The 19,586-nt window shown below is 40.1% G+C and overlaps 1 protein-coding gene and 1 pseudogene across 1 annotated transcript; one reads left to right on the forward strand and one right to left on the reverse strand.

Moving 5' to 3' along the window:
• The first annotated feature begins 1,185 nt into the window (after positions 1-1,185).
• Lnp1 (leukemia NUP98 fusion partner 1) lies at positions 1,186-18,486 on the forward strand. The gene is made up of 3 exons (XM_020183759.2): positions 1,186-1,487; positions 16,487-16,717; positions 18,104-18,486. The coding sequence occupies exons 1-3, from the start codon at positions 1,323-1,325 to the stop codon at positions 18,248-18,250; spliced, it is 543 nt and encodes a 180-aa protein (XP_020039348.1). The 5' UTR covers positions 1,186-1,322; the 3' UTR covers positions 18,251-18,486.
• LOC141423152 (vacuolar protein sorting-associated protein 37B pseudogene) lies at positions 10,094-12,656 on the reverse strand (annotated as a pseudogene).
• Positions 18,487-19,586: the final 1,100 nt, after the last annotated feature.

The following is a 19,586-nucleotide window of genomic DNA, read 5'->3' on the forward strand; positions in this document are numbered from 1 at the left end:
CCTATTTGAAAATGCAAGATTTTCAAAGGTCTCTTGAAATACTAGCAGAATGGTGGAAGACATCTTCAAATTTGGATATGCTGCTTAGTAACACCTTGGGCAAGTGATGATCTATTTGAATTTAATTTCATTCATAAAATGTGATACAAAACTCTTGCTTATAGGGTTGTCAAAATGAATATGGTGTTTGTAAAATACTTGGCTCCATACTTGACATAAGGTAGGGGTTCCATAAATGTAATATTCTCATTATCTTCAAAAAAATGACTAAAAGACAGGGCCTTAAGTTCACAGAAACTTAAAAAAATAGTAGCCCCAGTTGGAAACAACCTAAATTACAGCTCCAAATGACCGTACCTGAGTAAAAAGTTTGTGGGGTATTCATGTAGTGCACCACTACACAGCAGGAACTATTACTGCAAAAGCATGGGAGATCCCACAGACATAATGTTGAATGTCACAAAAATAATATTATCATGCAATGCCATTGAAAAAAATGAATGCAAACAAATTAATTTAAGGGGACAGAGGTCAGAGTGGTAATCTTTTAAAAGGAGTATGGATTGGAAGGGAAAAGAGGCAGCCTGACTGGGCGCTGGAAATGTTCTGTGCTCACTGGTTGGAAACACAGGGAGGTACATATGTAAAAATCTGGCAAGTTAGACAGTTGAGATCTGTATATTTTAGATGCACATTATGTATTTGTTTGTATGTGTACAGGCAATACTTCAATAAAAAGCTCTTTGTTTTGACCCAGGAGTTGGAATTTTTGTAAACATCTGTTTGATTTATTAGAAGAGTATCTAGCTCTGGATATGACATGCTAACAGCTGGTCACTTTACAAGCTGCAGTCGTCTGTCCCTTGTATGTGGCCCCATTTCAGAGCCAGCCTGGAGCTGACAGGCATATGATGAAGGTCATGCTCTATCACCATGACAGCTGGAGATGCCATCACATACCATTGTCAGTGAAGCACAGGGGAAGCCAGCAGTGGACTGTGCTTGGTACCCTTAGGCTGCGAGACACAAGCCCTAGAATGAATGGGAGGATTAAAAAGCTCTCAAGTTAAAAAGACAAGGGGGAGGGGAGTGTGGGCTGCACAATTTATAAATAGACATTGCCCAAGGCTGCCTGATGATGAAATTCTTGTTTAGTAAATCTTTCTCCTTTAAGGATGCCATTATCAGAGACCATTTAAAAACATCAGTTTCATTTTGGCTTTTGGAGGAGATACTAGGTTTCATCAAGTCAGCCCAGGTGGTGGGTGACGTTACTTGCTCAAATTTAGGAACTGGCCTTCAATACTTTGAATCATCTTTATATGGAGCACAAAGATGATGATGATGATGATGATGATGATGTATCTTTTGCCAAATGGATGAGCAGCTTTTGGGGTCACAACTGGAGAGAAGAGGATGAGAGAAGACTCCGGGGACGCCACCGACTACAAGAGGCCAGAAACAGGAAAACCTCCCTGCCCTGCCCAGTGAGTTATCACACAACTGGGGGAGAACTGGAAAAGGGAATGGGGGTTCATTAGAGAAGGTTTTGAGAAGTTCTTTGGTTTAAAATGATTACTTCCAAAGCTTTTACCATTTTATCTTTTTCTTTAAGGCATTTTTATCTATTATTTTCTTCATTTTTAGTAATCTCAGGTTAACTGCTATTCACAGTTCCTGAGAATCCTGTAATAATCCCTCCAATTGACAGAATTCAAGTCAAAGGAGAGAAACTTGATCTAGTTAGTGTCTGTGTAGTGTTATGAGTCAGCGTGTGATTTCCATTAGCCTTTTGGAAATACTGAAAATAATTCCACTATTTGGTGGAGTCTATGGAATCAGGATTCTACTTAACAAATTACTACCTTTGATAAATTTCATATGCTTTTGATTCTGGCACCGTTTGGTTTCCTGATGAGAGAAGGAGCCAACATTCTCCTGTCCCCAATCCTGTTTCCACATGAAACAGGTATCTGGGGAGGGGGTTGGGTGGTCTGGCCAGATGTGGTCTCAGCAGCAGTACAGACAGCATCTTCTCTGCTCAGCTATGGTGCAGGCAGACTCCACAGTAAACAGGTACATCCTCTGTGTCACAGTTACACAGCAATAATATGGTTTCTTCTTCTTTTTTTTTTTCACAAGGCACTTAGAATTCCAGTTACCAGACACTGCTTCTTGATCACCTATTCTGTCAACCATAGAGCCAAGTAATTTCTGGGGTAAATGAACTTGATTTTAGTTTTAATCGAGAGTTCCTAGCTGCATAGCTCCTGTAAGGTTTATTAAAGTGTGCAAGGGAACCTCTTTAACTGCCATTGATCAGCATCTTGAGGAAGGAGCTGTCTCTGAGATACAAATATTTCAAAATAGAACTCTTATAAATGCATACTCAGGGATGTAGGGCCCCTGTTAGTCCTTCTTCACTTCCTTTTTCTAAAGGGCAAAAGAAGAATGTTGGACTGGATGCTCTGAGAAACCTTCAAATTCTAAGTTTCTACAATTCTCTTATTTTAAAAAGTACATCTGCTTATTGTGCTCTCATTTGATAATGTCCTGTGGCCTTTTCTCTCTTCCATGAGATGCCAAGGTGGAGGAGCTGCAGAGGGGATAGGCAGCAGAGGGAAGTAGTTTAGGGGGAACTCTCCCTGTGTCTTCCACATTGTTTATTTACTAGCGACATGGCTCTGAGCAAGTTATTTAATCTTTCTGTGCCTCAAGTTTCCACATGTAAATAGGACTACGATAATAGTATGTACTTACTGAGGATGATGTAAAGATTCAATAAGCAATGTACATAAGTGCTTAGGACAGTTCTGAGTACCTAGTAGCCACTTACATTAGTTAGTGATGTTGAAATGTGGGCATTTTTCCATATGCTTTAAATTAATTATAGTAAAAAGATCTGGAGTTTTCCCACTTTATCTTTCCCTCATTTTCTTTTCTTTTAAATTTTTTTTGTTTTTGTAGACTTTGAATGTAGTTCTGTGGAAGAGTACATGCTTAGCATGCATGAGTTCCTGAGTCTGATCCACAGAACCACAGAAAAATTGTATATAGTCATGGGGTGTTGTATGGCATATATATATGTATATGAATATATGCAATGTATAATTATAATATCAAGATAATTTGCATATTCATCATCTCAAACATCATTTTTTTTGTGTTGGGAACATTGACAATCCTCTACCTGCTGTTTTCAAATATACAATTAATAGTCACCCTATTGTGCTATAGAATATTAGAAGTTATTCCTTTTATTCAATGATACCATCTTTGCTGTCTTTAACGTTTCTCTTACATTACAATAGGAAAACAGTTGACAATCTTATGTTGAATATTAGCATTTGGTACATGTTCAGATATAGACTGAATGTTTGTGTCCCCCTTCAATTCATATATTGAAGCCCTAATCCTCACTGTGAAGATATTTGGAGATGGGGCCTTTGAGAGGTAATTAAGGTTAAATGAGGTTATGAGGGTGGGGTCCTGGTCTGATGGTTTTAATGTCCTTTTAAGAAGAGACATCAGAGAGCTTTCCTTTTCTCTCTCCCGTCACATGCACAATAAGAATAGACCATGTGAGGACCTGTTGAGAAGATGGGCTTCTGCAAGCCAGGAAGACAGCCCCCACCAAGAATCCAGTCATCCAGAACATTGACTTGGGTCTTCCCAGCCTCCAGAACTGTGAGAAATATATTTCTTTTGTTTAAGCCACCCAAACTAAGGCATTTTGTTGTAGCAGCCCAAGCTGGCTACTGCATGTTCTTACCAGGAATAATAATCACTGGGTAGTGGAGAATTAGTGGGAAAAGCACAGGTACATGAGACTGAATTAATGCCAGTTGAGGTCATGCTCTCTGTGGATTAGATGGTTTAGTTTGGTTACTTCAGCTTTGGATGAGTGAAACAGTCCTCACTTAAATTGTCCTCTTGGAGAAGATTCCATGTGCCTGAAGAATTGAGCATCATAAGTTCCAAGGAGTTTCTTTTCTTATCCTTTTAAAAATTATGATCATTAGCACATTATTTGTACACATCAATAGGATTCACTGTGAGATTTCCATACGTATATACATTATGCATTAATTGTGTCCATCCCCCCTTTTTCTCCTCACAATTCCCTTTCCTACTACCTTCCAATATCCTTACAGGTCCTTAAATGTACCTCTTAATTTCTTTCTAGATAGTTTATGGTTCATTGTAAAATCTTTTTTATAAAACAAATCTAACTATAAGATAATATAAAAATCTTTGAGAAAGTTTTTCCACTGATTTGTCATGTAACAGTACTCAGAGCATGGTCTACTCATTTCTCAAATTAGAAAAAAATTATTTTACTAATTAGTTTAGAACATCTTTTGAATTCCTAAAAGGATGTCCAATGCATGGTGTCAAGTCTATTTTTTTTATTTCTAAGGTGCCATTTTACCAGTTGAATACTTTAGTGTGTTTTTCCTGATTTGTTTCTATATATAGCTAGTTGACTCATTTATAGCCCTCTGGGATCTGGTGATAGAATTAAACTCTTATAAAAAATACTCCTCACATAAATTTTTTAGACTGATTCCTAAATACCTAGAGATTATTCTTATACTTTTGTAGTAGGATTCTGTGAAAGTTGGCGCATGGCTAAAGTCATATTATAGACAGTTTCACATGGAAACACAGTGAAGTTGTTGCTGTAGATAAGAGATTTGATTGCTCATCTAGGAACAAGATGTTCCTTTAGCATGCTACGTCATCATTCTAATAAAGGAATTAACTATGTAAGTCTTAGCCAAGTTACTTGGCCTCCCTAAGTTTTATGTTCCTTATAAGACAATGGCAAGGTTGACTCCCTTGTAGAAACTCCTTGAGTTAGAAGTACAGGATGTGCTCTCCACAGTGCCTGGTACAGGGTATGGGTCTTATTGTCCTAGCACCTGGCATTTACCTTCACTATGTCTCCATTTACATTAACCATTTACTTGAGGACAGGAAGAATTCAACTGAAGTTTGCAATTATATTAGAATAAAATCTATCTACAAATTAAGCATTTGAAGTGAAGATATTGTATAATCAATTTTACCACTTTAATAAAAATTTAAGTTTATTGACATATTTTTAAAAACACTTTCTAAAAGAGCAGTTTTCGGTTCACAGCAATATTGAGCAGAAGGTACAGAGATTCCCCATTTACTCCTTACCTTCACATATGCATAGCCTCCCCCATTATCAACACCCCCCGCAAAGGGCTACAGTTGTTACCACCAGTGAGCCTACATTCACATATCACTTTCTTTCTGAGTCCTTATTGTACACTAGGCTTCACTCTTGGTTTTGTATATCCTACGGTTTGGATGAATGTATAATGACATATACCACCATTATAGTAGCATGCAGAATGGTTGCTTTATTCTAAAACTCATTTTCTGTTTAAATGAGAACCTATGACTTGGGGTCAGAGAGTCACAGGATTTTCTTTGACAGAGATTCTGGCTGTAGGAGCACAGTGGAAACAGCTGGACTGTTTAGAGCACTCTTCTGTCATGGGGGTCAGTGTACTGGGCATCACTGCACCAATAGGTGGGGCACTACCCACTGCAGCCTGGGAAACAGTGCTCAGGGCAGGGGAGACTGTGCAAAGATCCAATATGAGTGCCACAGCCTGTTTCACAGTGTGGAAAAAGATGGACAAGGATGTTTGAAGCTATTTAGGACATTGTTTCATGCCTTTTTTTCAGGGAAATTATATTTAAAAGGCACAAAAACTCCAAAAACAGAACTTGCATGATAAATAAGCATTTTTAAAAAGGGAAGTTTCTTTCTGTCACCAGCTAGAGTTCTTTGTTTTAGACTCCCTCCCACAAATCACACATCAAAGCAAAGATATAGATTGAAAGTCTCTGTGATATAAGGAGATATTAAGTGCATGCTTTACAATGTGGTCAAAACTCTTGGCATGCTTTTCAGAGTCCTCAATGGAAGAGGACATTTGTACAAATATCTGTCTTTCACTCCCAGTCTCAAATATTTAAAGAATTATTTTTCCTGTTATTAAGATTAGAAAACTTTCCTGTAGAAAACCAGAAATCTTCTGAAAAGGAGAAGAAAACAATCCCATATCACAGAGAAAACCTGGTTTGGTCTGCATTAGCATTGCCAATCTTGTGCGGTTGCTCTACTGGAAGTACTTCAGTGGCTCCACATTCTAGCCCTCCTTCCTCCTCTTAGGCTCCCTGCATTCCCTTCCCCACTGGGCTCCCTTCCCTGCCAGCACACTCCTTCTGTGGTAGTGCCTCTGCCCATGTAGTGCTCATCCTCAGGGAGAAAAGCAGACTCTGTGCTCTAATTAGCACCTTTCTGCTCATCCTTCAGTTTGTAACTCAATCACCACCCATTCAAATAAGCCTCCCTTACTCTCGCAGGACCCAACACCTGAACAATCCACATTTATTCATCCTGTTCTACCTCACCCTCATATTCCATCTTGAATTGTCTCCATATAGCATTCGGCCTAGGGCATGCGCATGTGCCCATTTATTTAATGTGCATCTTCCATGTAAACACCGACTGCAAGAGGGAGCTACTGAGGCAATGTTGCTTATGCACAGCACCAAGTACTTTGGGTGACTAACATGAACAGATTTATGTCAGGGATTTAGCAACTTTACAAATGTTTAACCATATTTCTGGCATGTGAATTAGCTTGCTGAGGTTGCCATAGCAAAATACTACAAACTGGGTGGCTTAAACAACAGAAATTAATTTTCTTAGAGTTCTGGAAGTTGGGAAGCCCCAAATCCAGTTTTCTATAGAGGTCTCTCTATTTTGATTGCAGATGACTGTCTTCTTGCTGAGTTTTCACATGGTCTTTCCATTGTGAGTAAGTTCCTTGTATCTCTATGTACACCCAAATATCCTCTTCTACTAAGATACCAGTAATATTGGACGAAGGTTCATTCTGTTTCAATTTCAACTTAATCTATCCTTTAAAGGTTCCATTGTGAAATACAGTTGCAGTGGAAGCTGCTCCTGGGAGGCTTGAATATATTAATTTGGGGAGAGCACGACTCAGCCCATTACAAGGTCCAATGTTGGATCTAATCAGATGAATATCTTAAGCTTATTGTCATATATAGCAAAAAAACTTCTAGGAAGGCTGAACACATTTATAATCCTACACAAAGGATGATACTATCTGTCTTCCTATACTACTCTCACCAATGTTGGTATCATTAAAAAGTGGTTTTTAAGGTTAACTTGAAAGGTAAAATTGTATGTTTTAATTTTAGCTATCTTTGACTTCTAATAAGTATAACCACTTGTTATTTCTTTTTCTTTTCTTTTTATGCATTCATCCAACTTATCTTAAGAATAAGGCAAGGTGCTGAGTATCAGCAGAGTCAAACATAATCTTTCATGTGAGGGAGATTGAACAAAATTACACAAACTGTTGATTAGAATAGTCTAACTATCACAAAAAGAATTATGAGATCTCAGGAGAGCCTCTATTAGGGACCTGAACCAATCACTGTTAGGAAATGCAGTTTCTTCTGAGACTGAAGGGTGATCAGCCATGTCAAAGTTGAATAGAAATGATGAAGAAAAAAGTCCTCAAGTACATTTAGAAATGAGTAAAAGAATAATCTAGGATGCAAGTCACAGGTGTACCCAAACAGGGATGGGTAAGGAAAGATTTTATTACCAAAAGGGGAGAAATTCTCATAATCTGCTTACATACAAAGTCTGTTGCTCTTGGAGAGCTGAGGCAGGAATTGCTGTCCACTCCTTTGGTGGAAATGCCTTTGCTGGGAAAGCATCTTGTCTAAGTTGTTGAAGTCTTAAAGAATGCCAAAGATAAACTCTCTTACACAAATGTGTATTTGTGTGTGAAGTGTGCAAAGCCTATTTTGTATGGTGGACTTTCTAGTGTGCTTTTTTTCCAAGAAAGTTCATCTTGGTGTTAGGTGTATTGAAATACCCAATGTGTCACTTCTTTTCTCTTGCTGACTTGAGAGTCTTTAACCTTTGAAATGTCAATTGTAATAAGTCTTGGGGTAGATTTGGTTGACTAGTATAAGTCTTCAGTAGATTTGCTTGATTGAATCTGACTAGTGACTTTTGACCTTCTTATACTTGGGATATTTGTATCTTTCTCTATGTTTGGGAAATTTTCTTTTATTACCTCTTTGAATAAGATTTTATACCTTTGACATTTTCAATTCCTCCTAATACCTCTGTTACTTAAATATTTTCTCTGTTTACATTGTTCCAAAATTTCCATAAGTGTCTTCATTCTTCATTTTTTAAAATAATTTTTGATTTATTAAAGAAAGGTCCTATAGCTTTACATCCACAGTGCAAGACATGGCCATGGGCAGCAATGGCAAGGCCAGCCTGGTGGCCCCTTCACAACATCCACTCTGAGCTCATATTTAGCTGTGGTTTACAGCTGGGCTGTGCACACTCTTGACAGCAGCTGGTGACAGAGGTATCCAGGGGAGAGTGGCACCTCTCACTTGAGATTCACAGAACATGGCATGTCCACTTGATTGACATGGCAGTGAATTGTCCCAAACAGCTTGGTTTCTTTACAAAACAATCACAATATACTACAGTTCAAGTCCAGGAGCAGGAAGAGAACAGAAACTGGGAACAAAGGCTGATGGCCTTGCCTATGGCACACTGGGACAAACTCTGTATCAGCTCTGCCTTGATTCTGTCATTCTGGGCAGTAACCAGCTGGCAGTTGATCACAGGTGACAGGGTGTGGATGGATTTTAAGTTCCACCAATGAGCACAGAGGCCTTTTTTGTGAACAGGTGTGAGGTGCTGCCTCTCCCCAGGCAGGGCCCTGGAAATTCTGCACACATGGCATTTGTAGATAAGATCTCAGGGGAGGGAAGAGCTAGTGCAGTTGCTAATCTTGTGGAGTGGGCTCGCTCCAAACCCATTCCACACCCTCTGCCCAATATCTCTAGCATCACCAGCCCTGAGACCCAACTGCCTAACAGCCAGAGCAGAGAATATGACCTGAGACTATCCCAGCTGAAAGTGGCCAAACTTTTCTACCACTTGTTATAAGACAGTGAACTCTGACAAACCCTTCTAGGAATGTAAAGCCACCAGTGGCCTTGTCCAGCCTGTGGGCCCAATAGGGCAGCCAAGGCCAGCAACTCTCAGATATCTGAGTCCTGGCAGCAGGTGAATCTAAGGCACAGCATGGGCACCACAGGAATGACCATGTGCTGCTTGCCAAAAAGAAAATTGCATTCACTTCATCTACATTTAAATCTGCTCGAAAAATAACTTTTGTTTTTTTTTTGTTTCTCTGGTCTTGTGTCAAAAATTTTTCTTTTTAATATAAAACACATAGTAAAAATATCAGGAGAGTATTTCTTCACACAACCCTCAGGGGACAGGAGGGAGGAAGAATAGGGAGGGACAGTGTACCGCACAAAGTCCAGCCCACACTGGTCTCCTCACCCAGGGCCACAACTCTACTGGCCTCTGGACACTGCAGGGGGCCAAGTGCAAACTTTGCTTGTGGCTTTGAAGCACAAGAAGCAGCTGTGTTGTGGGAGAAGGAGGGTGACTGTGATAACCTGCCCCACACAAACTCAGTGAGCTATGCAGCTGCACATAGTGGCCTAGCTGTGGTCCATACCAACCCTTACTTGAGGCACAGCAGCTGATAAACAGATATGTACAACACTGTCTTTTAAAATTAAAAGATACAACTAACCATGCTTATTAAATAAAGCTGCAATGGGAGGACCACAATTCTAAACTGGAGTGGGAGTGAGGCTTTTTCTTCCCAAATTCATGAGTTCATCAACACTACGATAATTGGAAATCACCCAGAACACTAACTGATGCAACGCACGGGCAGGGCAGGCCAGGTTGCGGCCCAGTGCACAACTGCCTCGGTGCACAAAACCTGGGTCTCTACTTTTATTTACCACTGACTTAACAGTTCTGAAATCTGATGGACTTGCTGGCCCAGGCACCCAAGCCCTCAGCCCAGCAGCCGGACCTTGCAGCCTTTGTGGCGGAGCTTGCCACAGCAGGCGGAGGGCGTCTCCCAGGAAGGATGGGCACAGGGGATCACTGGAGGATGAAGCCAGATTGGTGCGGAGGCAGCCGAGGCGGAGTCTCTGAGGAAGAGCTGGTGGGTACAGGGACACAAACTGTGCAGAGCAGAGAATCCTTGCTGAGAGGGGAGGCCCACCCGGGGAGAGGGAGTAGGTATGGAATGGGCTGTTCTGAGCCCATGGCAGCGGTAAACCGGGTGACTAAGCGTCCTGCAGGCACTGGGGGTGGCGGTAGGAGATGCGCGACAGAGGGGGCCCACAGGCCTCCAGGACAGGATAGGGCAGGAGGCCCGGACAAGCTCCTCCTGGAGCATCCTGGGTGGCAGCGGGGGAGTGCGGGGATCTGCGGGAGTCTCTGCCCCTTCAGCACCAGCTCCTGGAGCTTCTCATCCTTCATCCGCAGCATGTGGTCCAGATTCCGCTTGTACTGGTAGACATAGCTGAAGGCATCTAGAGGAAGCTCTCCATCCAGAAATGTATCTGGCATGTTTTGGGTGTCTTCTTCAATCTTGGTCCCTTCTGCTTGAAGAAGGGGCTAACAAGATCTCCAAGGAAGCAGAGTTAGACCGTTAATCTAATTTGGTCTTCTTTATCTGGTAGGCTTCAAAAAGAACCTTCTGGTTCCAAAAGAGCTTCTGGTGTTTGGGGTCAAACGGGCTTTTGGAGTGTCCAGTTGGGGCTGATGCAAAAGGCCTCTTCCAGGCTGCAGTTGCTGGCCAGCGTCATTTCTTTGTTAAGCTGAACAGTCTGTGTCTCCACCATCTCCACGCGTCGCCCTGCGTCCTGCAGTAGCTCCTGCAGCTGCACCAGAGACAGCTGGGTGAACTGTCCGGCTGCTTGCCTATGCTCATAGCATCATTGTTCATTTTTTCATTCTTTTCTCATTTTCTCTCCTCTGTATATTTTCAAATAGCCTGACTTCAAGCTCATTCTTTCTTCTGTTGGACCTTTTCTGCTCTTGATGCCTTTAATTTTGCTTAGTGTATTTTTTTGGCTCAAGGATTTGATTTTTTTTAAAAAGGTACTTTTTTTTTTAGTTTTTAAAATTTGCATACATTAATACTACATCCATGGATGCATCCAGTATGCTTTGAACAAATTCACTCCCTCTATTATATTCCGTATCTCCCTCTCCCCCCTTTTCAAATAGTATTTGGTGGGTTTAATTATGTTATCTTCATGTGTGTGTGTGTGTGTGTATGTGACATACTTTGATCCTCTAAAAATTACAATTTTAAATTTTCCATGGGAGACTTTGACAATATTGCTTACTATATGGTCAGTTTCTGACACCTCATTTTGACTGCTAGGTGAAGCCTTGGTTCTCTGAAAGTTCTTGATGCTTGTTGGTGTCAATGTTGTCTGCACATTGAAAGCTTGGGTTCATTCTTGTCTCTGCAATTTGTTTTTGTTTGTGCCTGCCTCTAAGGCTGCCTGTTTTCTGAGCCTATAGTCACTTCTGCTATCTTAGCACTAGATGGCGCCTAAGTCAAGGTTTACCACAAGTCTATTCTTGGTGTTACTGCTGCTTCAGTGTTAGAAGGCAATCCCAGCCAGTTGTGTACCAAATCTTGAATTGGTGTCCTGTATAGGATGAATCAAGGGAGTACCTAAAAAGGGTAGTCCATTCTCCTAAATCTTTCCCTGGCCTGGGGTAGACCCAGAAACCTCAGCCATAGCCATTGGCTTTTGACCAGGTTACTGTGGGAGTCTGCCTAGCTGTGGACAGAATCACTATGAAAGGACCAGGTTCAGGCTCCCCTGTTACAACTTGGTGCCTGCCTCCCTTTAGTTCCCCTAACTAAAAATTTATTCTTTCCATTTTGTGCTGCTGGGACTTGGGGAGATCTTGGTGGTCATCAGTGCCGTAATGCTGGGTCAAACCACAAGCACACAGGCCAATGCCCACTGAGACCAGTGCAGCACTGGGACAATGCAAAGGCCAACACTGCTATGGGATGCTTGCTGCTTAGGTGGATTTATGTCCCAAGATTGCTGCAACCAGCCATAAGTGATGTTGGCTTCTGGGGCGGCATGTCTCACTCAGTCTAGCACTGTGACTGTTCCAGAGGTTCTATGGACACGTGCCTGGGGCTGGGGGCCACTGTGATCTGCCTTTTGTTAGGTTTCACCAGCCTGACACTGAGTTCCAAAACAACAACCTTCTTGCCCCTGGTGAGTATTCTTGCTCCATGCTGTGCTGTCTGAAGTTGGGGTATGGTTGATGAAGGCAATCCATGGGCACTCGGGACCGACACTAAGCTGGGCTGTACCTGAGTCTCACAGCCACAGGGATCTGCACAGTCTCAGGGCTGTACACAGGCCCATGCCCTATCTGGCAAAGATGTAGGCAGAAACATAAATCTACCCCATCTGGGTGCAAAACTCCACCTGATGTTGGCAGCATGTGTAGAGGTTTAGTTTGCAAGTTCTGGTGTGGGTGTAGGGGCGTTTGGTTTCTTCATGGTGCTGAGTCTCAGAGTAGCAAGGATTGATGCTGCTACTCTTGTGCAAAGTCTTGTACTAACTTTCAAGCTCTTCTGCTCCAGAGTGGGAACAGAGTCTTGTTCCTCCATCTGCTGCTCCAGGTTAGGAGAAGGTGGCAATGCCTTGGTCACCTGTCTAACATGGTTCCAGATGTTTAATGCATAGGATAGGGGTTGTGGGTGTTCTGCTTGGCACTGTATTTCACCACTGTGGGCCTGGTCCTGGGTTTTGAGTCTAAAGCCATGACTTAATTCCTTTTTTCTTCCACAAGGGGAATCTCTCTCTGTATCTCTCTTATTTGCATAGCTTGGAATTGGAAGAAGGTGATGCTGGGAACTCTTCTTCTTGCCTTCTGCAATGTGATCTTTTCCTATTATTTCTTGTAACGGTAGTTTGGTGCATGAATAGCTGTTCAAACTGGTATTTGTTGGGAGATGTGCACTGGTGGATGCTCCACTTCTCCGCTGTATGAAATTCAATAAGTGTACAGATTGGCTGAGAGAAGAGGTTGGTTTTAAAGACAGAAATAATTGAAGGAAAAAACAGAAACAGAACAAAAAGCACATTGATCATTTCAAAGCTACTTTTTTAAAAGGTGTTTGAGACCATTCCAAGAATGGGGGGAGAGAGGAATGAAGGATAATGGTGGATGGGGTGAATTCAAGTATGATATATTTGATACATTGTAAGAACTTGTGTAAATGCCACAATGTACCCCCCACCCAGCACAACATTAAAAAAATAAATAAAAGGTGGAGATAGAGAGAGACAGAACAATAGAAAAATGATAAATTGGTTAACAAGAAGTTACTTTATGTCCTTTCTTTTGTGTAAGCATTAAAACAGAGGAAATTCATTTATCATGTCAATTGAAACTAACTTGTTTGGAAAATTTGTCTGTCTCCATTTCTGATTTCTTGGAAGTTCAGATAAATAGCTTAGGTTTGGCTTGATGACTTGGAATTTTAGCATGGATCATGCTACTTTGATTTTCTAGTGTACTCTGTGGGTCATCCTATAACTTTTATTTACAGTGCTGACTTGAACAAGTCAAATTAGGTGCCTATGGAATACCAAGGGAAGTTGAATGGGCAGGAGTTCAGGGGGCAGAGGTCTAGGTTAATGATATAAATTAGGAAATTAGATGATAGCTAGAAATAGATGCCCAAGGATGAGATATTGAGATCGTTAAGGTGAGTAGGAAAAGGAAGGAAAGGAAGCTACACTAGAATCTTGGAGGAATGCCAAGGGTTACGAGCTGATAGAAGGAAGATGTAAACAAAAATATCTAAATCACATTAGTAGAAAGATTAAAGGGACAGTGGCAAAAGGCAAGGAAAAAGAGTATTTTCAGAAGAACCTTATGAACAACTAAGTTGAATGTTAATCAATATCTCAGTTGAGATAAAGACCAAAAAGTGCACAGAATTTGCCACCATGGAGACCCGTATCCGGGTGTGGAATCTAGATTGGAGTGGGTTAGAGAGTGTGAGAAATTGAGAAATCATCACAATTCTTTTTTTTTGTTTATTTATTCATTTATTCATATGTGCATACATTGTGTTGGCTATTTCTACCCATGCCCCTCCCCGCCCCCTCCCTCTCCCTCCACCCTACTTGCTTCCAGGCAGAACCTGTTCTGACCTCTTCTTCAATTTTGTTGAAGAGAAGACATAAGCAAGAATAAGAAAGACATAGCATTTTTGCTAGTTTGCGATAAGGATAACTATACAGAGAGATTCCTAGCATTGTTTCCATGCACAAGTGTATTACAACCTGAATTAATTCATCTCTACCAGACCTCGTCACTACTTCCCGGTCACCTTCCTATAGTGACCTCTGTTGTTTTACGGTTACTATATTAGCTCCTCTACAGTGGGCACAGCAAACACTTTCAAACTTTGGGTTTCCTACCTTTCCCTATTCCTCTTGTATGTGTTCTCCCCTTAGCGTGTGACTCACGTCCGATAATATCACTGCATTTGTTTTAAGTCTAAAGTCCTCATGTGAGGGAGAACATACAATGTTTGGCTTTCTGAGCCTGGTTGACCTCGCTTAAGATGATGTTCTACAGTTCCATCCATTTACTTACAAATGACAAGATTTTATTCTTCATGGCTGAGTAAAATTCTATTGTGTATAAATACCACATTTTCTTAATCCATTCATCAGTAGTGGGACATCTTGGCTGTTTCCATAACTTGGCTATTGTGAATAGTGCCGCAATAAACATGGGTGTGCAGGTGCCTCTGGAGTAACCTGAGTTGCATTCCTTTGGGTATATCCCCAGGAGTGGGATTGCTGGATTAAATGGCAGATCTATGTTTAGTTTTTTAAGAAGCCTCCATATTGTTTTCCAAAGTGGTTGCACTAGCTTGCATTCCCACCAGCAGTGTATGAGGGTTCCTTTAACCCCACATCCTTGCCAGCATTTGTTGTTGGTGGTGTTTTTGATGATGGCTATTCTAACAGGGGTGAGGTGGAATTTTAGTGTGGTTTTGATTTGTATTGACTTTATGGCCAGAGATGGTGAGCATTTTTTCATGTGTTTTTTTGGCCATTTGGATTTCTTCTTTTGAAAAAGTTTTGTTTAGTTCAGTTGCCCATTTCTTTATTGGTTCATTGATTTTGGGGGAGTTCAGGTCTTTGAGCTCCTTGTATATTCTGGTTATCAGTCCTTTGATGTATAGCTAGCAAATACTTTCTCCCACTCTGTGGGTGGTCTCTTCAGTTTAGAGACCATTTCTTTTGTTGTAAAGAAGCTTTTTAATTTCATGTAGTCCCATTTGTCAATCCTTTCTCTTAGTTGCTGAGCTGCTGGGGTTCTACTGAGGAAGTCCTGGCTTATACCTATTGCTTCCAGAGTATTTCCTGTTCTTTTCTGGACTAGCTTTAGAGTTTTGGGTCTGATATTAAGGTCCTTGATTCATTTTGAGTTGATACTAGTACAGGGGTGATAAACATGGATCTAGTTTCAGTTTTTTGCAGGCAGATAACCACTTTTCCCAGCAACATTTGTTGAAGAGGCTGTCTTTTCTCCATCATATATTTTTGGCACCTTTGTCAAAAATGAGGTGAGTTTAGTTGTGTGGATTCATATCCAGGTCCTCTACTCTGTTCCACTGGTCTTCATATCTGTTTTGTGCCAGTACCTTGCTGTTTTTATTACTATTGCTTTGTAGTATAGTTTGAGGTCAGGTATTGTGATACCTCCAGCATTGCTCTTTTTGCTAAGTATTACCTTGGCTATTCTTGGTCTTTTGTGTTTCCAAATGAATGTTAGGGTAGATTTTTCAATCTCTGCATCACAATTCTTTTAAGAAGTTTGGCTCGTCTAACTGTCTGTGCTTTGTTAGTTTTCTGATTGTGATTTTAACATTGATGTCATTGTATTATTTGTATACATGTCTACATGTGTGTAAGATATACTTATTCATGTTCAGGATTCATGTTTGTTTGACATTAGTAACAACTTTTTTAGTTTTGTCTGATGTTTAATTTTATGTTGCTTTTGATACATGTAAGCTTTATTTTATATAGTTATTTTTTCCTTCTAACTTTCCCATTTTTCTTCTACTTAGAAATTATATAAATTCGTCTGTATATTATTTCTGAAACATTTATGGCATCAAGCTTTTTTTAAAACATTATTTGAGATTTTATATTGACAAGTCAATTCAAAGCTCGGAGCCCATCATTTTATTGTCCTATTGGTAAAGTAGCAAGCAATAAATCTCGTCTTGGGATGTTCTACTAAAAATTTTAATAAGGCTTTGGGCCTTATGTAGTATAAAGCTCTGACTCAAGAAGATAAAATTTCACATGAGATGTTTAGTTAGTACTTTATAGTCATTCTGCTTTTGTTCTAGTATTGTACAGATTCTTTGTATTGTAAAATTTTTAACTTCTATATTCCCAGTTTCCTGTGCTTCCCAGAATAACATCATCTGACTGCCCTCCAAGAAGACATTCTCATGAAGACCAGCAATTCCGAAGCCATACTCGGATGCAGTATTATAGAAAATGTTCAGTGGATGTGTCACCCCAGGACCTACTGGAACCTAAAGAACAATATCATTCCAACATTCAGAAATTTTCAAAGTCCTTTGAACAGCAACTATACATTAAAACCAAACACTCTGTCTCTTTGGTATGTAACAGAGCTGTTGAATATTTAAGCCACTGTAGGAAAGGAAACCCAGAAGCTTTGTCTTCTTCAAGCTTGAGTGAGGAGGACACATCTAACTTCTTCTTTCATAACTAGAGATGAGTGCTTTGAAAATGACACTCAGTTTATTACAATAACTAATTTAAAATTAAATTAAATATTTTATTTTATATTATTTTTTAAAGAGTACATTATAAAATGTATCAATGCAAAATTATAATTTTACAACATATATAGATTCTTTTAAAACTTTTTTCCATTAACAATCTATATACTTTTCAAAAGATAGCTACTTTAAAAAGGAATTTGTCTGCAAATTTAAAAATGTATGTGCAGTGTTCCCAAGGTACTGGTTCTTGCACACATTTCAGGATACTAAAATCTGTGGATTCTCAAGTCCTTTCTGAAAATGATGTGACACCTCCATATAACTTACACACATCCTCCCATTCACTTTAAATCACCTCTCGATTACTTATAATACTTAATACATGTAAATATTATATACATATTTGTTATGTGCTATTATTTAAATTATTATATAATTTGATGAAGAGGTTAGAATTATTCTATGGGTGATCTCATTTTCCATATCAAAAAAGCTTTAGGTAATTATTAATTTCATCATACTGTTAAACCACATCCCTCAGAAACCAAGAGTCAAGATGGGCACTTGTGGCTCACACTTGTAATCCTAGCTACTGGAGAGTCTGAGATCAGGAAGATTGCAGTTCAAAGCCAGCAAGGGGAAAAGATTTATGAGACCTCCACCTCAACAAGTAGCTGGGTGCAATGGAATACACCTGTCATCCCAAGCTACATGGTAGGCAGAGATTGTGAAAATAGTGGTTCTTGGCCAACCTGGGCAGAAAAGTTTACAAGACCTTATCTTAATGGAAAAAAGCTGGGCATGGAAGCATGTGCCTGTCATCCCAGCAACAGTGGGAAATATGAAATAGGAGAATTATGTTCCTGGCTAGCCTGGGCAAAAAGAGACCTTATCTCCAAAATAAGAACAAAAAGTGTTGGAGGCATAGCCCAAGTGGTAAAACACTTGTCTAGCAAGAGTGAAGCCCCGAGTTCAAACCCCAGTACACCACTCCCCACCAAAAGAACCCAAAACAAAACAAGAAAAAATACAACAAAAGAAAGTCACAGTCATGTGCAGGTTGAGCTTTCCTCTCAGACTGTCTGTCAGGCACAAGCCCCTCTATTCCTTCTCTAAAACCTTTAAGAATACAATAAATTGGGTTTGTGCAAATTGTTATTAGAACTAAGATGTGGAAGTCAGCAACATGATCAAGGCTTTCTCATGTTTAATTGTTGGGAGAAATGTGTGTCTATCCTTTTCTTGCCCTTCTCTTTCAGGAATCTAAGAGGAGAAAGGAGGAGAATGACAGAGAATGCCTGAGGATGATGAGGTCCCACCAGAAAGTGGAGGAAGGAAGGAGCTCAATGGAGAAAGAACATCAAGAAGCATACATGTCCCCCCTGGATAAAAAAGGGCCAGAATAGCACTTTGTTTCTATATCATGATAACAGATGTCACTGGTTATTTTGAGCCTCAGTTCACCTCTTCAGGGTGTCAAGATGGCAGCTGTAAAAGAGTGTCTCCAGATGATGAGTGACTGAAGTGGGCACTTGGAATGGCTGGTTCTTAACATGACATGTGTCATACTCCAACAGTTTTTGACATTTTACTTAAGAGTGTAATCTGCTTTCTTGTCTTTCTATGGGAATAAAAAAAATAAAAGGAGTTTTGATGGAATAAAGTAATTTCTGAAAATGTACAAAAAAGGTTTTTAAAGAGTCACCACACATCTTCATCAACCTTTCATCCACATCAATTTCCCAGGTCATCTTAAAGAAAGGTCATTGATATGATGCTTTAAATTTACTTTCTTATTAGAAATAAATTTGTAAGAGTTCCTAATGGTCATCACTTAATAAGAACTAATAAGTAACATGCCAAATTATCCTGAATACTTTCATGCATTACCCAAAATAATTCTTACTACTCTGAAGTGGGACATTGTGTTTATCAGGGTTCTACACATAGACAGAATGAAAAGGAAGCTTATAGAGTGTGTTAGTTAAGTTTCTTGTCACTGTGACAGAAATATCTGACATAAGCAACTTAAAAGTAGGAAAGATTTGAGTTGCAGGCAAGATGGCAGATTAGAAGCTTCCATCTTGTGACACAGAGAATGAGAAGAGTGAGGGTAACAAAGAATAGACTATATTTCAAAGATAGAAAAGAAAGAAGAGAAGGAAAGAGGTAGTGAGATAACTGAAAAACACAAACAGAAAGGTTATGCAGAGAAAAGTAGGAAACAGTCCACAGCTTCAATCTCCAGGTCCCCAGGAGAGTAGAGAAAGCTGAAGCCATAACCAAACAGTAAGCCAGGCAAAACTGGTGACAACAGACTTAGCCACAGTATAAGGCCACAGTTTTTACAATCTTTAAATCCAGTAGGACAATTTGGTGTGACAGTTACTCCTCCTGCCTGGCAGGCTATCGTTGAAGAAAACCATTTTATTTCTTCCAAATATCAAAGTGCTGTAGCCAGGTGTAATATCAATAGGGTGCCTGTCACCAAAAATATATAATGGAGAAAAAACAGCCTCTTCAACAAACATTGCTGGGAAAAGTGGTTATATGCTTGCTGAAAACTGAAACCAGATCCCTGCCTGTCACCCTGCATAGTATCAACACAAAGTGGATTAAGGACCTTAATATCAGACCCTGAAACCTTGCAGGGAATACTTTGGAAACAACAGGTATAGGCAAGGACTTCCTCAGTAAAACTCCAGCAGCCTAGCAACTAAAAGAAAGAGTGGACAAATGGGA

This window comes from Castor canadensis, chromosome 5 (genome assembly GCF_047511655.1).
Source record: "Castor canadensis chromosome 5, mCasCan1.hap1v2, whole genome shotgun sequence".
In the NCBI taxonomy this organism is placed as follows: Eukaryota; Metazoa; Chordata; class Mammalia; order Rodentia; family Castoridae; genus Castor; species Castor canadensis.